We start from the raw sequence: 16,512 nt of genomic DNA, 5'->3' as shown, positions 1-16,512 counted from the left end.
CTGCCCCTAAAATCTAAACTACCCCAACCCCCACCTCTGCCCCTAAAATTACCCCGAACCCCCACCCCACCCCTAAAACCAAAAACCACCCCAACATCCCACCCCTGCCCCTAAAATTACCACAACCCCGACCCCTGCCCCTAAAACCTAAAACCACCCCAACCCCCCACCCGCCCCTAAAACTTAAACTACACCAACCCTCCACCCCCCAAAAGTAAAAATACCCCAGACCCCCACCCCCAAAACTAAAAATACCCCAACCCCCCACCCCCACCCCTAAAACTAAAAATGCCCTGACCCCCCGGCCCCACCCCTAAATCTAACAATGCCCCAACACCCCTTACCCGCCCCTAAACCTAAACCACCCGACTCCCCACCCCCAAAAACTAAAAATACCCGACCCCCCACTCCCACCCCTAAAACTAAAAATACCAGATCCCCCACCCCTGCCCCTAAAACAGCCCCAGTCCCAGCCCCACTTACCTGATCACGTCCTCCTCCTCAGCCGACTCCCTTCTGTGCCTTAACCATGCATGTGCGTGGTTCACCACATGCATGGTTAAGCCACCGAACAAGGAAGTCGTGGTTTACGAAAGCGTTGTTCTGCTTTCATTGTCCACGACTTTGTTGTTTGGGAGTCGTGGTTCAGGCTGCTTCCCAGTCCCATGTGGTGGCAAAGTCCCCTGGTTAAAAAATAGCACACATAAGCATCAATACCTGTATGTATGTCTCCTAAGTAAGTTGCATTATTGTAGCCACTGCTTATCTAGTAGGTCTGAATGGAATATCAACATTACGCTCTGTAGTAACTACAAGAAATGTGAAAACATTCCGTATTCCAAGAAAGTGATTTGAATAAGAAAGTGTCCCAAAGCTGTCCTTTTGGCATTTCCAGAGTGAAATTCGGAAAAAACACAAAAATATTGATTTCAGATAGCGAATGGTTAAAATTGTCAGACATTTGGAACTTTCCCTGAACTTTTCATCAACACAGTATTTTTTCTTCCAGTGCACTTTGGCCCAAGGCAGCTTTATGGTACTTATGTCATATTTCAGACAATGAGACAAATGTATGTGTCATGCAAACATCTCACTCCACTGCCTTACTCACAGCTTACTTCAATATTTAATAAATGAATGCAGCAAAATACATTTTCAGAACTATTTTGTAAATCCTTGACACCATGACTGAAACACGTGCTTGACATATTAATTAGGATCCCTGTAGTGGCAGGGGTACCATTGTTTTGCACATCCGTTGATGAAAAGATAATCTTACACTCATTTTTGTTAACAATGAATATTCCACAGGAAAAGAACAGCTGGTTTTACACTTCCAAAGTACTTTTCACAAAGTGCACCAAAAAGCCTTTATATGATAATGAAATCCCCCTGTAACTTCTTGTACTGAATTTCACACTCTCTGTACCAGTTGCTTTTCATACCCAGGGGAGATATTTTAAAGCAAACAATATCACTAACTTTCCGGATTTTCAGCAGTCATTAGCAGGTCACAGATGCTCTTTCACTTGTATTCTCCATTTGGCAATCCATGCATCTCACTTGTGTTGTTTTCTGATAACCATTGACATCCAAAGTTCCATTCCCATAGTTACTCTAGCATGCTTTCTAAAAGCTTTTGAACTAACACACACTTTCAAATGCTGATGCATAATGTTGTTGGTTGTTTTAAAGGCAATATAGAATGCTCTGACTCTTTTATAAACTCAGAGTTGATTTATGTCTGGCTCTACGACTTGGGCATGATGAATACATAATACATAGGAGAATGAAATCCCTTTAAAAAAAATGTTTGTGTGTAGTTTCCCTATTACAGGGAACTTATGATAACTAGGTGTCTGTAATAAAGTAGTGAAGTAGCTGCTCAACTGCAATACGTTGTTACAACTGAGTTGAGGCATCACAATGCCTTCTGCGAGAGCAAGTAGTCAATGGGAAAGACATGTCACAGAGCATAACTGAAGCATAATTATAACCCTAGTTTAAACAAAAAAAAGCACAAACTGACTGTTCATTCTTCTGATTTTTTTTCGAAAAAGAAAAAATGAACAGTGAAAGGAAATATTTGTGGCAGTATTTGTTTTTTTCACACTATAGGTGATTACAGGTAAGCTCTTTCTACATAATCTGACCCATAGCGTTTCGACATGAGTTACATTAAACTGATTCTAATGTATTTTTCTGAGAATTACCAGCTCTTGTGATGTGTTTAATTTCACATTAGAGGTTCTGCTTTTATTCTTCTTGTCTGCAGTGAACATGAAAGAGCATAATGTCAAAAATATAAGCAGTTTGTGGGAGGGGTGATGGTATTAGTGTGTATTATAAGGAATCAAGTTTCCCCTCCACACAGTATAAGACTATTTCAAGCAATCTTGTAGTTCTGTGACCTTACAAAGGAACTCAAACTACAGCTTACATCCTGTATATAGTCATGGAACTCCTTGGTGACTTTCAATATCCTCAAAGTGTATGGCAGGAGGCGCTTTATCACACATATCTGTCCTCTAAAGAACTGCCTCGCCATGATCTTTCACAATAACAATGGTCCTGTTAGTAGTTCCTTGACTTCTTCAAATACATGTGGTGTTCTAATCACTGCTGTGTACATTCAAACCTTAATAAGAGAAGTGTTTTTAGATTGACACTTTCGTACAAAGTAACCAGGCATTGTGCTAGCTATCCCAATAAACCCCTCTTATTTTGGATACAAGAGGATCTTTCTCATCTGATAGGCAGCCCGTTAAAAAGTGCCAATTAATTAACAATTGTGATTTGTGGTTTATGTTTTAAATGGGTACACCAATCCCCACACCTATGAAGACTGAAATCTCAGAACTAATTTGGAAAGTACATTAATGCCTTCTGTAATCCTACCTTCAACCAGAAAAACCATGCCATATTAAAAAGACAAACTAATGAGCCCTCAAATTACCAAGCTTAGAACACCCTGTACTGCATTTGTGTAGCAAAATATTGCATTTCTATTGTATTTCTTTCAAGCATTTGAAGAAATCATTTTGTAGTCTTAAATGCGAACCGTAAACCAGAGACTGGTAAAGCATGAAACGTGCATTTGTGCTGCACTTTGACCTTTCATTATCAGTTCTGTTATAATTATCAGGGAGACGTGAAAGGAATACTAAGGCTGACTTACCTGATCCTCGCCAATCATTAACAGGTCATCTACGTTTTGTGGTTTGTCCCAGGCAACTAGAAATCTGTTCACCTCATTGGTGCTCTCTTTCGGCAACACTGGATACACCCCATTCAAATCCAAAGTACCATTCCCAGAATTGCTCAGGCACACGTTATAGCTGTTTTCAAAGTAACACAGATGTCCCAATGCAGGTGCACACTGTTTTTGGTTGCAGCTGGATAGGCTCTTGTTTGCCTTGAGAATTCTTATAGCCACAAAAATGATAACAGTAACCAAAAAAATAAAAGAGATTACTGCAATGCAAATAACCAAATAGAGATTTATATCCGAAATAGAATGCTCTGTTTCTGTCTCTTTTCTAAACTCTGTGAGGATTTCTGCATTGCTATTCGATAAAGAAATCGTGACAGTGACAGTACTGGAAAGGGCAGGTTCACCATGATCCTTCACAACAACAATGAACCTGTGATCGGCAGCGTCACTTTCTCTAATAGGCCGTGATGTCCTAATCTCTCCTGTGTATAGTCCAACCTTAAAAGGAGAATTATCTCTGGAATAACCAGTTTGATAAAGTAACCAGGCATTGTACCCGCTATCTGCGTCAACAGCTCTGATTTTTGATACCAGATACCCCGGCTCAACTGATCGAGGGATGACTTCTCCACCAAGAGAGTGTGTCTGATGATAAGAAGGTAGGATCTCTGGGGCGTTGTCATTTTGGTCGAGTATAAAGACGTCCACAGACACATTACTGCTGAGGGGTGGAACGCCTGCGTCTTTTGTCTGCACTTGAAACCTAAAATGTTTTATTTCTTCATAATCGAAAGATTTCATGGCATAGATTTTACCATTCTCTGAATTTATTGAGACAAAGCCACCACGTACTATGTCTCCCACGAGAGAATATGTTAGGTGTCCATTTTCCTTAAGATCGGGATCTGCGGCAGAAATGGCGAACACCTGGGCCCCAGGGACATTGTTCTCCACCAGATGAAGCGAGTACGATGGTTGTGTGAATTTGGGACAGTTATCATTCACGTCAGAAACTCGCACACTAATGACTGTGGAGGCGGACAGTGGAGGTGACCCTCCATCCACAGCTGTCAGGGTGACCTCGTAGTGCTCCACAGACTCGCGGTCCAGGGACCCCCTCAACACCAAAGAGTGGTGGTTGTTGAACGTGTTTTCAAGGACAAATGGGAGCCCAGGCGGAAGAGAGCAGGATGTGTTCCCATTCTCGCCCGAATCCTTATCTGAAACAATCAAGAGGGCTATCACTGTCCCGGGTTTGGCATCTTCTGCGACAGAGAGAGTCTGAGAAGTTATGGTTATACAAGGGGTGTTATCATTGACGTCAAGAATCTCCACCACAACCTTACATTGGCCAGGAACAGCGAATGGACCTTTGTCTACAGCTTCTACAAAGAGCTCGAACTCTCTGGTTTCTTCAAAGTCGATCTCCCCTTGCACTGTTATCGCACCGCTGTGTGCATCTATACTGAACGCTCTCTTCACAACTTCAGGAACAGGTTTGCTGAAGTAGTACATGACGTCACCATTGGGACCCTCGTCACGGTCTGTGGCATGCAGCTGTACTGCAGTTGTCCCAGGTGCCACATTCTCCGACAACTGTACGTGATAAATGAGTTGATCGAAGGAGGGGGCGTTGTCATTGGCGTCTTGCACCAGGATATTTATTTGAAGAGTGCCCGATCTTCTCGGTTCTCCTCCGTCAAAAGCAGTTAACAATAGATTGTGCAGGGACGCGCGCTCTCTGTCTAAAACATTTTTTAAAACAAGCTGTGGCGATTTGTTTCTATCAGAATCGGCTATCACGCTCAGTTCAAAATTAGGATTGGCGTTTAACGTGTAACCCTTTAGAGCATTGGTTCCCGAGTCCGGGTCCACAGCTTTCTGTACCGGGAACCGAGACCCCGGCGAGGTTGTCTCTAAAATACTCAGTGTGATCTCACTGTCCACAAAGGAGGGGGCGTTATCATTCACATCCACAATGTCCACCTCCAGGCGATGCATTTCTAGGGGGTTATCAATGACTATTTCTGAAACGAGTTTACAGGAGGGGCTCTGCGCACACATCTCCTCCCTGTCAATGCGGGCATTAGTCAGTAATAGACCGCTGTTCATATTCACCTGGAAGGGCTGCTTCGCGGCGCCTGACACGAGCTTCAGTCCTCGCGAATTCAGAAGCACCAGATCGAGCCCCAGGTCCTTAGCGATGTTTCCCACAAAAGTTCCCGGCTCCACCTCCTCGGAGACGGCGTACCGGAGCTGTCCAAGCGCGAGATCCCCGAGAGACCCCAGGAGGAGAAGAGAGAGCCACCGCTGGCGACATTTCCACAAGAAGCTTTCACACGGGGCCACCATTGCACGGAAACACCAGGCAAACTCTGCACGGCAAATGTAAACTATACTTCTGCTCCTAATGCAGATTTTCAGCGAGTCTCAATGCTTAATTTCTTCTCCAGCCCTTCAGAATGCAGCCCGAGTTCCAGGGTCCACCGCCTCTTTGCAGAGGGAGGGAGGTTATGTCATATACGCGGTTGTTTCCAGTAAAATGACTGCAGTACCAAGGAACAAGCCCACATCGCCATCTAGTGGTTTTATAGGTGAACTATTGACAAACTGTACGTGACAATCACGTGTTTGTAATCAATTTCTAGACGTTGTGTGGTTTGAAGTAATCCATGAGAAATGAATGGCAGGGCACAGATTAGTCTAAAAGCAAAACCCACACAGCTACTCAGGTATTGAGGAATATGTTTTTATCAAGCACTTGTATACTTTAATGAAGTTTAAAACTCACATATAAGTACCCTTCTTATATATATATATATATATATATATATATATATATATATATATATATATATACTAACGTTGGCTTTTTTAGAACTGTAAACCGTTTAGTGCATCACGACCTCAAGAGAATGAATATAAAAGACTAAAACAAACATTTAGTCAGTTAGCATCTATTCCAACGCTTAACTAAAAGCGGCAAGTGTCGTTCCTATCAACCTTCAGGTATAATCAAAATGTGTTCGAGTTACATACGGTTATTATTGGCTCGTGAATAAACACTGCATCACCAGGCAACCAAATGTAAAACCATAAACTCGAGCAGACAATGAAAAATAGCGTTTGTCTCTGAAAAATAACTGCTCATGTGGATTTTGAGTTAATTGAAAATACGAGGCCATAGAGCTTGCGCCTTTTTTTTTATAGAACATAATAGTTATTAAATTAAATTTTTACAATGAAAATACGAACACTTGAGCAATCCCATACACTTATCAAATACAATAGTTAAGTAGTGAAAATTACTCCAGCAAGTTCCATACTTTTAATTTGACTATCTGTCCTTCACTGACACCTCTGTGTGAATCCACTTTCTTCTGAGCATTGATTTCCAAAATATTCTGTTAAGTTTTAACGTCACCGATTAAATGTAAGGTCTTAATTCCTTTTTATTGAGTTTATAATCTTTGAAGTTAATTTTTAAAGAGACAAATATGAATACAAATTTAAACTACCAAAATGTCAGCTGGCTTTAAAACTACACAAATGCAACTGGGAAAATGTCAGCTACTTTTTAGCTCCAATGCAGGAAACACAATCACATTTTACAAGCACCGGTAAAGCCAATTCGCCTGAGTTTAATGTGTTAAATCAGCCAACATTAGCATATTAAAGTGGGGCACGGGGAAAGGAGACACCCAAAGAGGACAGAAAGGGCTTTGGTTGCAAAGTTGTTCCTTGTGCAGTTCAATGAAGCACTTAAGTGGATGCAGCAGTGGCATAACGCAGAATGATGGACTCCCTTGCAGAATGTGATGGGAGCTCCCTCGGCCCCCCATATCCCACAGACATTAATTGCCCTTGTGCTGAATGGGGCCCCTTTGGAGGCCTAGTAGCTTCCTGGAGGGTTGGGACCCCCTTGGGCCACAGAGGCCCGAGTTACACCCCTGGGTGGCAGGACACACCCAGTCAAAACATTAAAACATTAGATAAGAGATGAATTCTCCAATGGGATGAGTCAGCACGTGATTGACAAAGTAAAAAAAAAAACAATGAGTGAAAGAGGCTGATGGAAAAGGCAATGTTTTAAGGGGGCAAATCGAAAGCTCATTCCATGTATATTGTTAGCAGCAGGTCTTTTTGACAACTATCCTTTCAGAACCTCAACCTAAAATGAGGAGTATGACAGAGGACTCAAGCCACATGCTGTTTGCATAGAAATGTTTTGTATAATATTTTCAGTCAAGTGCATTCATTTATTTAAAAAAAAAACCTTTATACCTTAGTCCAGAAACTCTACGGGACTCCTTAATAACAAAAAGACACTTACTCCGGTAGACGGGATAAGAAAACCGAAAGAAAACACAACGATGATGACCACGCCTATTCAAAGAGCTGCTTTTCCATATCAAATGACACTTTTCTTGTACCTGTGAAAGACAAACTCGGAAACACTGATCTTTACTTTCAACCTGAGAAGTTTTACCCCCATCTCTACCTTTTTGTGCTCCAGTTTAGCATTATTTGCTACTGTTGATCTGATAATCACATACACATACTGACAGCTTTCAGCTCTGTGTGATCTATATACATGTTGGTCCTTTCAAATGCAGCTTGTAACCCGGGCTACACTGTCTAACAAAGGGTTAATACTAGCATGATGTAATCGGCCCCGCAAGCACGTGCCTCATCACAACTTCCAAGGAGAGGATCAGGCTTGACAGCTTCCATTATATTGGGTTAGGTGAGGAAATGACCAGGGACTCTCATTTAAACAAGCTATGTTTGCTGTCTCATCTTTCTACCACATAATTTATTTGTTTTTTTTGCTTGTACCCGAAAATCATTTATTGTCTGCTTATGCGTTTCAGAAAGAATGTGGCAGTTATGTCATACTTAAACAAAGACATACGGTCCCACTATGTACCTAACACAGTGGTATGTGCCGTTGGAAAAAAGCTCTGTCTCCAGAGTCGCAGGCAGACATGAAATGCTCCATTGTAGGAGGCTAGGTAGTGTGTGTGGGAGGGTCTCTCTAACAGACCTCTGAGTAAAACTGAAGAGAATGGAGCAAACCAGGCACAGCTTAAGAAAGGATTTCCAATAAGTGCGACAGGAAAGAGAAGAGAGTAAAATACCAAGATAAGAACGCGTGTTGGCAGTAAACAGATGTCAATTATACTGAAAACAGTGAAATGCGTCTTTGACTCTCTTTCTCTCTCTCTTTGCACGCCTCTGTTTCGAGATTAATTTCTAGCACAATTTCAACATGCGTTTTCCCCTCAAATTCTCTAATTAATGCATAATACAAAGCCTCCGATCTTGACGTAAAATTCCTCACACATCTAATTTGTAGCCTGCTTAATGGCCATGTGCCTTCCCCCTCAAAAACCATATTTCCAGCCCTCCTCCCAACCCCGGGCATCTGTTTGTATTTCACAGGTGAACCAGTAGCTTGGTTTGTTTAAGATACTAGGCTCTTTCATGTCATAAAATTCAAAATTTAGAGTGATAGTTTTAAGAAATAGTGCAGAGGCCTGCCTCTAGCATTAGAGCTCTTCACCATGCTATCCCTCAACCTACCCTGTGGTGCATGACGTAGGAGTGTCTGCACGCCATAATACACTGTATACTGATGCTCACTCTTGAGCAGATAAAAGTATTCCATGTGCCCTCCTGGGTCTGCTGCAGCCAGTGGCCAAGCAGCTATCTGTGCTTAGCCTTCTCTGAGGTCTCTGATGTGAGCTGAATCTTGGGCATACTTCTCACAGAAAGAAGGATCACCATTTGGCCACTGGATGGACTGGAACCCACAGGCTATGTGCTACATCAGTTTCAATGTCTTCTGGTTAAGTCTCTTCCTAGATTCACTTCTGATATGTGCATGATCTCGTTATTGATATTTTATGGGTGAGGCATGCTTTGGTCAAACATCTGGGCTTCACAGGTTCAATGGAGCGGGTAATATGAGCCCCCCGCTCCCCATCATAAGTAACGACTCAAATATACCACCCAATCTGCTCAGAGGGTTTCAACTTCTGTATTCAGACAACTGGGCCAGAGTTACCCTTGGAAAAAACATGGGTTTTACACCCAGAATCCTAATCGAGGGGGCATTAAACAAGGGAGTATTTTGGCTCCTACTCTATTCTATATCTGGCAGATCTGAGCACACAACTAGATTCCTCTTCATCACACCCGCCAAATCTGGACAACAACACAACACAGCATTACTACATGCCAGCAACATTGTTATACTGAATTTATCAGGTATCGGCCTACAAACTTTAATGAACTCTCCATTCCAGTAATGTACCTCTAATGAAATGATTATAAACCTCGAGAAAACAAAGGTAGTGGTATTTTCAAATAAGGTAATCTGGAAAAGGTCATGGTATTGCGGAGGAAGCCCCGTCACTAAAGGGGGGAGTTACAAGCACCTGGCATCTGCCGCCAAGAGCGCTGGTCCCTCCGCTTGCATCTGAGCACTTTAAAGCAAGACTGGTATCACAAATAACAGCTCTTCAAACCCTGACAAACAAACTACAAAGCCCCTCATGGCACCCCTTGGTACCTGCAATAAAGCCCAACTTTTTGCCCTCATTGACATATGGGTTGGAAATCTTTCCAGGGAAGTTTGCTAGTTTCCTGAACAAGGCCCAAAGCAACGCTTATCGCCTCATTTTTAGTTTACCGCAAAGGGCAACACCAGTGCAGATTAGATTGGAATTCAAACTTCAGGAATGTGCCCAAGATGGGGCACTTCTCAGTACTAAAGCAGGACAGAGCAAATACACTAAGAGGGCTAAGGTGGCAGGAAATTGCGTTTAACTCAATACAGCACACAAACAACTGGTCAGCAAAAATATTGGCTGAATAAAACATCTGGAAGCAGAGCAGCTATGGAACTCAAATCTGCTGCACAAGCTGTTTAAACATATGCTGAAGACACAACTAAGACGGATCTTTTGGTGTAAAGACAAAGAAAAATTCACACAGCACAAACATGCTTGAATGCTAATCAACACCTACAAAGCTCCGACTACACAACCGTAACTGAATACTATTTTAAGAAATCATCTAAAAATTAAAGTCTTTCAAGCGAGGGTCTGAATTCTTCCATCAATCAATGTTGTACCAAAATGACAGCCATCAAAGGAGAACAAGGCTTGTAGGTTGTGTCACTATCCGCTGGAAGATTTCACGCAAATACTATGAAGCTGTCCTGCCCTACTTCCTGGCGCAGAAAGTTGAAATAAGTTTAATTCAAACAATATCAAGTCCTGTCGCCAAGCTGTACTGTTCTGCTTGAACGGGTCCTTTCTACAACCAAAGGCTTGTTTCATGAAATTCCTCTGCATAGTGGAGCAGGAACTAAAATACAATTTGGTTTTCAAAGGAAACGCTATGTACAGAGCCAAAGTCAAAAATATTGCAAAGAAGTCATAACCATCAGACACCCTTTACACTAAGATTGGTATGTCACAATCCTATGTAATTGAGGCTTAAAGAACAATTGGAGCAAATAGCATTGTCTGAAAAATGCATTAGAGTTTTGGTCGCCGTAGTCTGAACTGGCCATTAAAGTGTTGTGGTTAGATGGTGTATTAAGAGTAATTAAAATAAATTGTGAACATTTGAAATGTGATATTGTGCTGTAAGGTTTCTCAAGAAATGTTCTCATATTTTTGAGTTGTATAAAAATTGGATATGTTGGGTGTTCAGCAAAAATGTTTTACGTGGTTAGTCAGCACTTGTAGGTTTGAATACAATTGGTCATCCTGCGTGACAACAGGACATTCTGAAGCTAAGTACTTCAAGAAATATGAAGAAAAAAGGGTCCAAAAGGTGTTGGGCGACGAGTTAGATTCAAAAGCCTTCTCACCCTTGGTGTTATAGGCTGTTCTCCCTTTTCTACATTCCTATCCTAACTCAGATTCACCATACCAGCTTTACTGTGGCTTCCAATACTGTTTCAAAATTCAAGCTCCAGGACTAATGGGCTCCATGTTTTGTAAGAATTGGGAATCCTTGGTGATCAACAGGAAGTTGCAAAGAAGAATGAGAATGAAAGATGGGAGGAGAGTATAGCTGACCCTTTCGAATAACCCCCCTTTGATAAATTTGTGGTCTCAAAAATATAGAAGAGATCAGGCTCATACGTAACTTGTTAGCACTAATGGGGTATGTGTGAATCATGCCACTGAGCTCATCCTGTGCTTTGTAGGATATACCTCTTTTGACCAGGCCCTGTCCAAATTGAGGTGTCTGGGATGAAGGGCACTAATGACAAAGGTCAACATTGAGTCAGTCTTTCACTTATTGCAGCTCCACCCAGAACATTTCCACTTGCTTAGTTTACAGTCTGAGGGAACTTCCTTTTTTTTACAAATGCATGCCCCTGTGGTTCTCTCTGTCCTATATTGAGCAATTCAGTTCATTCCTTAAGTAGGGATTCAGGCAGGTAGTGTCCACTGATATGGTCATACATTTCCTGGATGATTTCCTTTCCTTGTGTCCAGGAGAATCAAGTAGGTGGTTCTGTTTTACCAAGCTGAAAGAAAAATTAAATTTACCCTTAGTGTATGAAAAAAAAATCAGTCTCAGCAACTTCTCTGGTAATTTTGGTTAATTCATAGCAAGGAGAATGCAGGTTACCTCAGTAGAAGATGTTGTTGTTCAAAGAGATTATTACATTCTGCCCATGGCCTCCAAAAGTAACAGTGCACCAACTCCAAAATGTACTTGGAAGGCTCATCTTTGCCCTTCAGATTAGGCCCATGGGCCACACATTCTCTAATTCCACTGTGCAGGCAATATCTGGGCTAAAAGTAAAGCACCAGAGAACATGCTAATCATTTGACCTATACTAGGATCTTAGTATCTGGTTATCTTTCCTCGGGAAATTTGACAGCACATTGTTATGGCCTGCCCTTATTAGGTCACATCAAGATGCTGAAGGCAGTGTTGGCTTTGGGGGCATTCTGGAGAGGAAGTGGCTTGTACAGTGATGGCCTCAGTGATGGACTTATTGAGGTCTTGTCAGGAACATTGCCTTTCTAGAATGGTTGTACTTTGGTCTGCTAGTCAGTAGTTAAGTCAATTAACCTACAGCATGCCAAGTGCATGATGATTTTTAGATTGCTTAAAGATGCTGTACTCATTTGCTTGAAAAATAATGAGTTGTTTGGAGCCAAGCATGTTGCTGATAACTTGAATAATGCAGCTGATGATTTAACTAACTTTAAGATTGAGTAATTCCAACATTTCCGTCCTACGGCAGCAGACCAAGCTACCCCCTTTCCAGACCAACTTTGGAGCCTTGGTGATCAATCCTACCTGACTCAGAGTAAGGTAGCCTAACGCCCAAAGCAAAAAGGGTCAATCAGGCATTTCAGTCATATTTGTCATTTTTTGGGAATTGCACACAGGGGACTGTTCTGTTTCTTGTTAGGCAGGCGGTTGGGTTATCTTGACTGCTTGTGTCAAGAAGGTAGGTCAGCAGCATTCTCAAGAAAACACTTATCAGTTCTAGCATTTTTCTCCAAGGCTTCTTGAGCTCCCAAGCATTCTCAGTTCTTCCTCAACAAGAAGGCCCTAAAGAGGATGGGAAAGATTAAATGGAACAAGGGTACAAAATTTGATAAAAATGTGTCCAACTAATATGGACAAGTTAGGGAAGGGCCTTGGGGTATTGTTCATGGTCTGTAGGTCAGACTCTGGGTGTGTTGTTTTGTTGCTTTCTACAGCCTTTTCCCTAGTATTCTAAGGGCCCCTATGGATACCTGAACTGCTAGCAAAACGTAAAATGGACATCCATGATGGGATGCTCCTTCAAAGCATTTAATGTGTGGGAATAGACCTCATGATCACCCTCCCCTTTTCTAAGAAAGAACAACAAGGCAGGGGTGACCAGGTAGTCCTGAGGCCTGCAGAAGGTGTTGAGGTTGCCTGTAGCCACCCTACAAAATTTACAGGAGCATCCATCCTGATTACCAGGTTACTTTATTCCTAGTACCCAGTAGAGGTGTTCCATCGACCAGGTTTCAAATCAGTAGGGCTTTGTCAATGGCACTAAGAACACTGGAAATAAAAGGGTTCGAACATCACTGTACACTCCTTCAGAATTGGGGCCACCCCTTCTGTAAAATGTCTGTGTCCTGCCAGGTGCACATTTACAAGGATAAGGAGATGGAAGTCTGATGTTACCAGAAATGCCCAATGCCTGCTCCTGGACCCCCCCCCCCCAACTTTCAGGCAAAAATTATACATGAATACGTCCTTCTCTGGCAGCACCACTAGAATCTGGGACTCTCTGCCTCCCTCACTCCATCTAACCACCTGCCTAGCAACCTTCAAAAAGGACCTCAAGCTCCTCCTATTTGATAGACATCTTGATTAATTCACCCTCAACCAGACTTGTTTACTTTCTCCAATGCACCTTGATCTGCTTTGTTTAACTGTTCATGTCCTCCGCTCTATTGTTGTAATTCCTGAATACATACATTGACGTAAATGTCCGAGTTCATCTGCTAGTAATATAACCCGATGTAACTCTGTATTTTGTGTGTTGTAACGTGCTCTGATGCCTTCAGGCCATGTCCGCACTACAAAAAATTGCAAAAATAAATAAATAATCTATTTTCACCTCATTTTAATCTAATCCATTGCATCTGACTTGTGTTTCTGATGGCTGTTTTTTTTCCCTGTTCAGTTCTTTGCATTAGGTGTGCGTGGCTGCAGCAAGTGCATTATAAGAGTTGAGGAGGTATTTGACTATGGTGTTTTCTAAAGAAGGGCACTGAGACAGGGCTGCACATGAACTATACTGGTGTTGGTGGACTTTGCCTTCACAGTCTGCAATATTTGCTAGAGAAGGCAGCAAGCAAGGGGCTACAGCCATCTCTTCCTGTCATCCTTCATGTTGGAGCAATGATTTGGTTGTTTTTGCAGCCAGGAGTGTGTATTTGAGCTTTTCATGATTAAGATTTCATGCACTGCAATGATGTTCCCAGGTGAAATCATTGCTTGGTCACATATCACATCTTAATGAGTGTGGAGGATAGGTTCCTTCTCTAGCGAGACGGGTACCTTTGCTCACCCAGGGTAGCCTGGTATTTCTGAAATGTCCGGTGGCATTTGTGGTTCATCATCTTTCTTCAATCTAAAAAGGAATCTTTAAGGGGTTCCACAGAAGGTCAGAAAACCTCTTGAGCAATGTACGGGGTACACTTATTGTTATCCAAATGACAGGGAAGCACATTCAAAAAGTCATGCAAATACTGAATTCAACTTAATTTGTTTACTCCAGGCAAGGAAAGTGGAAATTCAACAGTCAGGCAGGTTGAGGGTGGGCATGAAAGCGACAGACTTTAGCCCTTTCAAGAATACTCCATAGCATTGCCCTGGGTAGGTCCGAAAGATGATGCTTGCATTTAGGGACTAAGTTATGGCCCTGTTGCCCAGACCCATCTCCCAAAGTGTGCCAGTTGAGATCCATTTTTATGGTTGGCACTGGCATGGTCTTAGTTAGGGCTCTGCTCACTAGTTGGCTCAGACTGTCCTTATATTGAGGATGTAGGTACATTTGTCCTGCTAGAAAATCCAGTGAGGTCCCTGGCATGTGGTGACAGGTGTTCACAGTCAAATTAACTTATGTTGGAAGAACTGGCTGGTTGTTCAACAATGACTCTTCTAATTATAGTAATTATGCAGGATAGATGATTTGATATCTACTTTTATGAACACCACTCTAAATAATGATATTTTTACATATGTTATGATCACTTAAACTTGTTTGTGAATTAATACAGCCTGATAACTTGATTCCTTTGATATATGCTTTTGAGTTTTAGGCTGGATTTCTTGAGGGTGTGGGCAGCAATGTCAGTATCATGATTTGACACTTGGGTCTCCCCACCATGCCTTAGGGGCCCCTTTTCCATGAAGCAGGAGAATGCACTAACATGCCAATTGTGGAGGTGGGAACGATACTGATGGAGAACTGACCAGGGGTGGCTCAGTATGAGCTCTCGCCCACCCCCTATCTTGCACCTCTTTTTTGCTATGATTTTTTGCATTCCTGAAATGTTCTGAAGAAAATCAATCCACTGTTTATTTGTAACTCTTGAAGAAATTCCTAAAGCCAAGGGTGACTGATCTCTCAACACACAGAGATGTTTTACAGACAGAATGTGGCCATAGAAAACGTCAAGATATTGAGAAGGTGTTTGTACCTGTTCAAGAGGATTATATGTTCTCCTTGACAGTCAGATTTTCAGAGAACTTTCGAACTTACAGACCTGAATAACCATGGCACCATTTTCACTAATGTGCATTCATTTCCCTAGAAAGCTATAAACAGTATTGAAGCTTTTTGTTAGGAGGCTAATACAAGAAGCATTGTTCCAAATTGGTTTCTTTGCTCTCATATAAGCCTACATCACGAAAAGCCTTTTGAAAGCCTACAGTATCAGTTTAACTATAAATAGATGACAAATTGGGCAAGAGTTAATCATAAGTGAAGCTCTTACAGGTGTCCTAGATATGGGCTTTTTCTTTACTTCTGCAACGCCATTATTTTAGAAGCGCTTTTCTCGATCAGCATAAACCTGGCATTCCGCCCAATTCAAATGGGCAGGGAGACCTAGATTTTGGTAGACAGGCTTCCGTGTCACCATTGCGACACAGTTCCCTGTAATCCAAAGTCTAAACTGGGCCCTGTGTTTGCTATGCAATTTTACATCATTTTTAAAAAGAAAATGCAACCCTCACATGAAAAAAACCTCCAAGAAAGGTTCAAACAGAAGATGTCTAGCTGAGAGACATTTTCTACTTGAACCAGTAGTCTCTCAGTATCTCATGAGGTGTTTTTACACAAGTTGAATGCTCATTTTAAAAAAAGGTACATGGGATACTGGCAAATCACATTTCTCATTGAAAGCACAAATATTTGGACTTTTTATAGAATTTCGTAAAATTTCACAAAAAAAGATGCAATTCTCCTAATCTGAGACCTGCGTGTTTGTTCACGTCAGTCCTTCCTCCAGCAGTCACAGGACACTTGCAGTTACTAGTTACCTTAATAAACCAATTAGATCACTTCTTTTCAAATTTAGCATTTAAAGCTCACCCAAGCGAGATACATAACTTACATACCTAAGCAAGATACATAACCTATGTATGTGTCATCTAATTAGGTTTTGATGGACTGTCACAATTATGCCCTGTATTATATGCACAGAATTCACAGAACTAGTTGTGAATGGACAAAGGATCCCCAAAAAATATGCGTT

The 16,512-nt window shown here is 41.8% G+C and overlaps 1 protein-coding gene across 1 annotated transcript; it reads right to left on the bottom strand.

The window, feature by feature from the left end:
• Positions 1-2,236: 2,236 nt before the first annotated feature.
• Positions 2,237-5,689, bottom strand: LOC138246972 (protocadherin alpha-8-like). The gene is made up of 2 exons (XM_069201721.1): positions 3,179-5,689; positions 2,237-2,269 (listed from the first exon to the last, which is right to left on the bottom strand). Exons 1-2 carry the CDS (start codon positions 5,564-5,566, stop codon positions 2,237-2,239), a joined length of 2,421 nt encoding a protein of 806 aa, XP_069057822.1. The 5' UTR covers positions 5,567-5,689.
• Positions 5,690-16,512: the final 10,823 nt, after the last annotated feature.

This window comes from Pleurodeles waltl, chromosome 7 (assembly GCF_031143425.1).
Source record: "Pleurodeles waltl isolate 20211129_DDA chromosome 7, aPleWal1.hap1.20221129, whole genome shotgun sequence".
Lineage (NCBI taxonomy): Eukaryota > Metazoa > Chordata > Amphibia > Caudata > Salamandridae > Pleurodeles > Pleurodeles waltl.
The sequence above is the reverse complement of the archived record's forward strand: the minus strand, read 5'-3'. Positions and strand labels throughout refer to the sequence as shown.

Excerpts from the sequence above, each read along its gene's own strand:
- LOC138246972 (XM_069201721.1), bottom strand. The coding sequence starts at position 5,566 with ATGGTGGCCCCGTGTGAAAGCTTCTTGTGGAAATGTCGCCAGCGGTGG. Across the intron at positions 2,270-3,178 it reads TAATGATTGGCGAGGATCAG|ACAAGAAGAATAAAAGCAGA; the intron begins GTAAGTCAGCCT and ends TGTTCACTGCAG.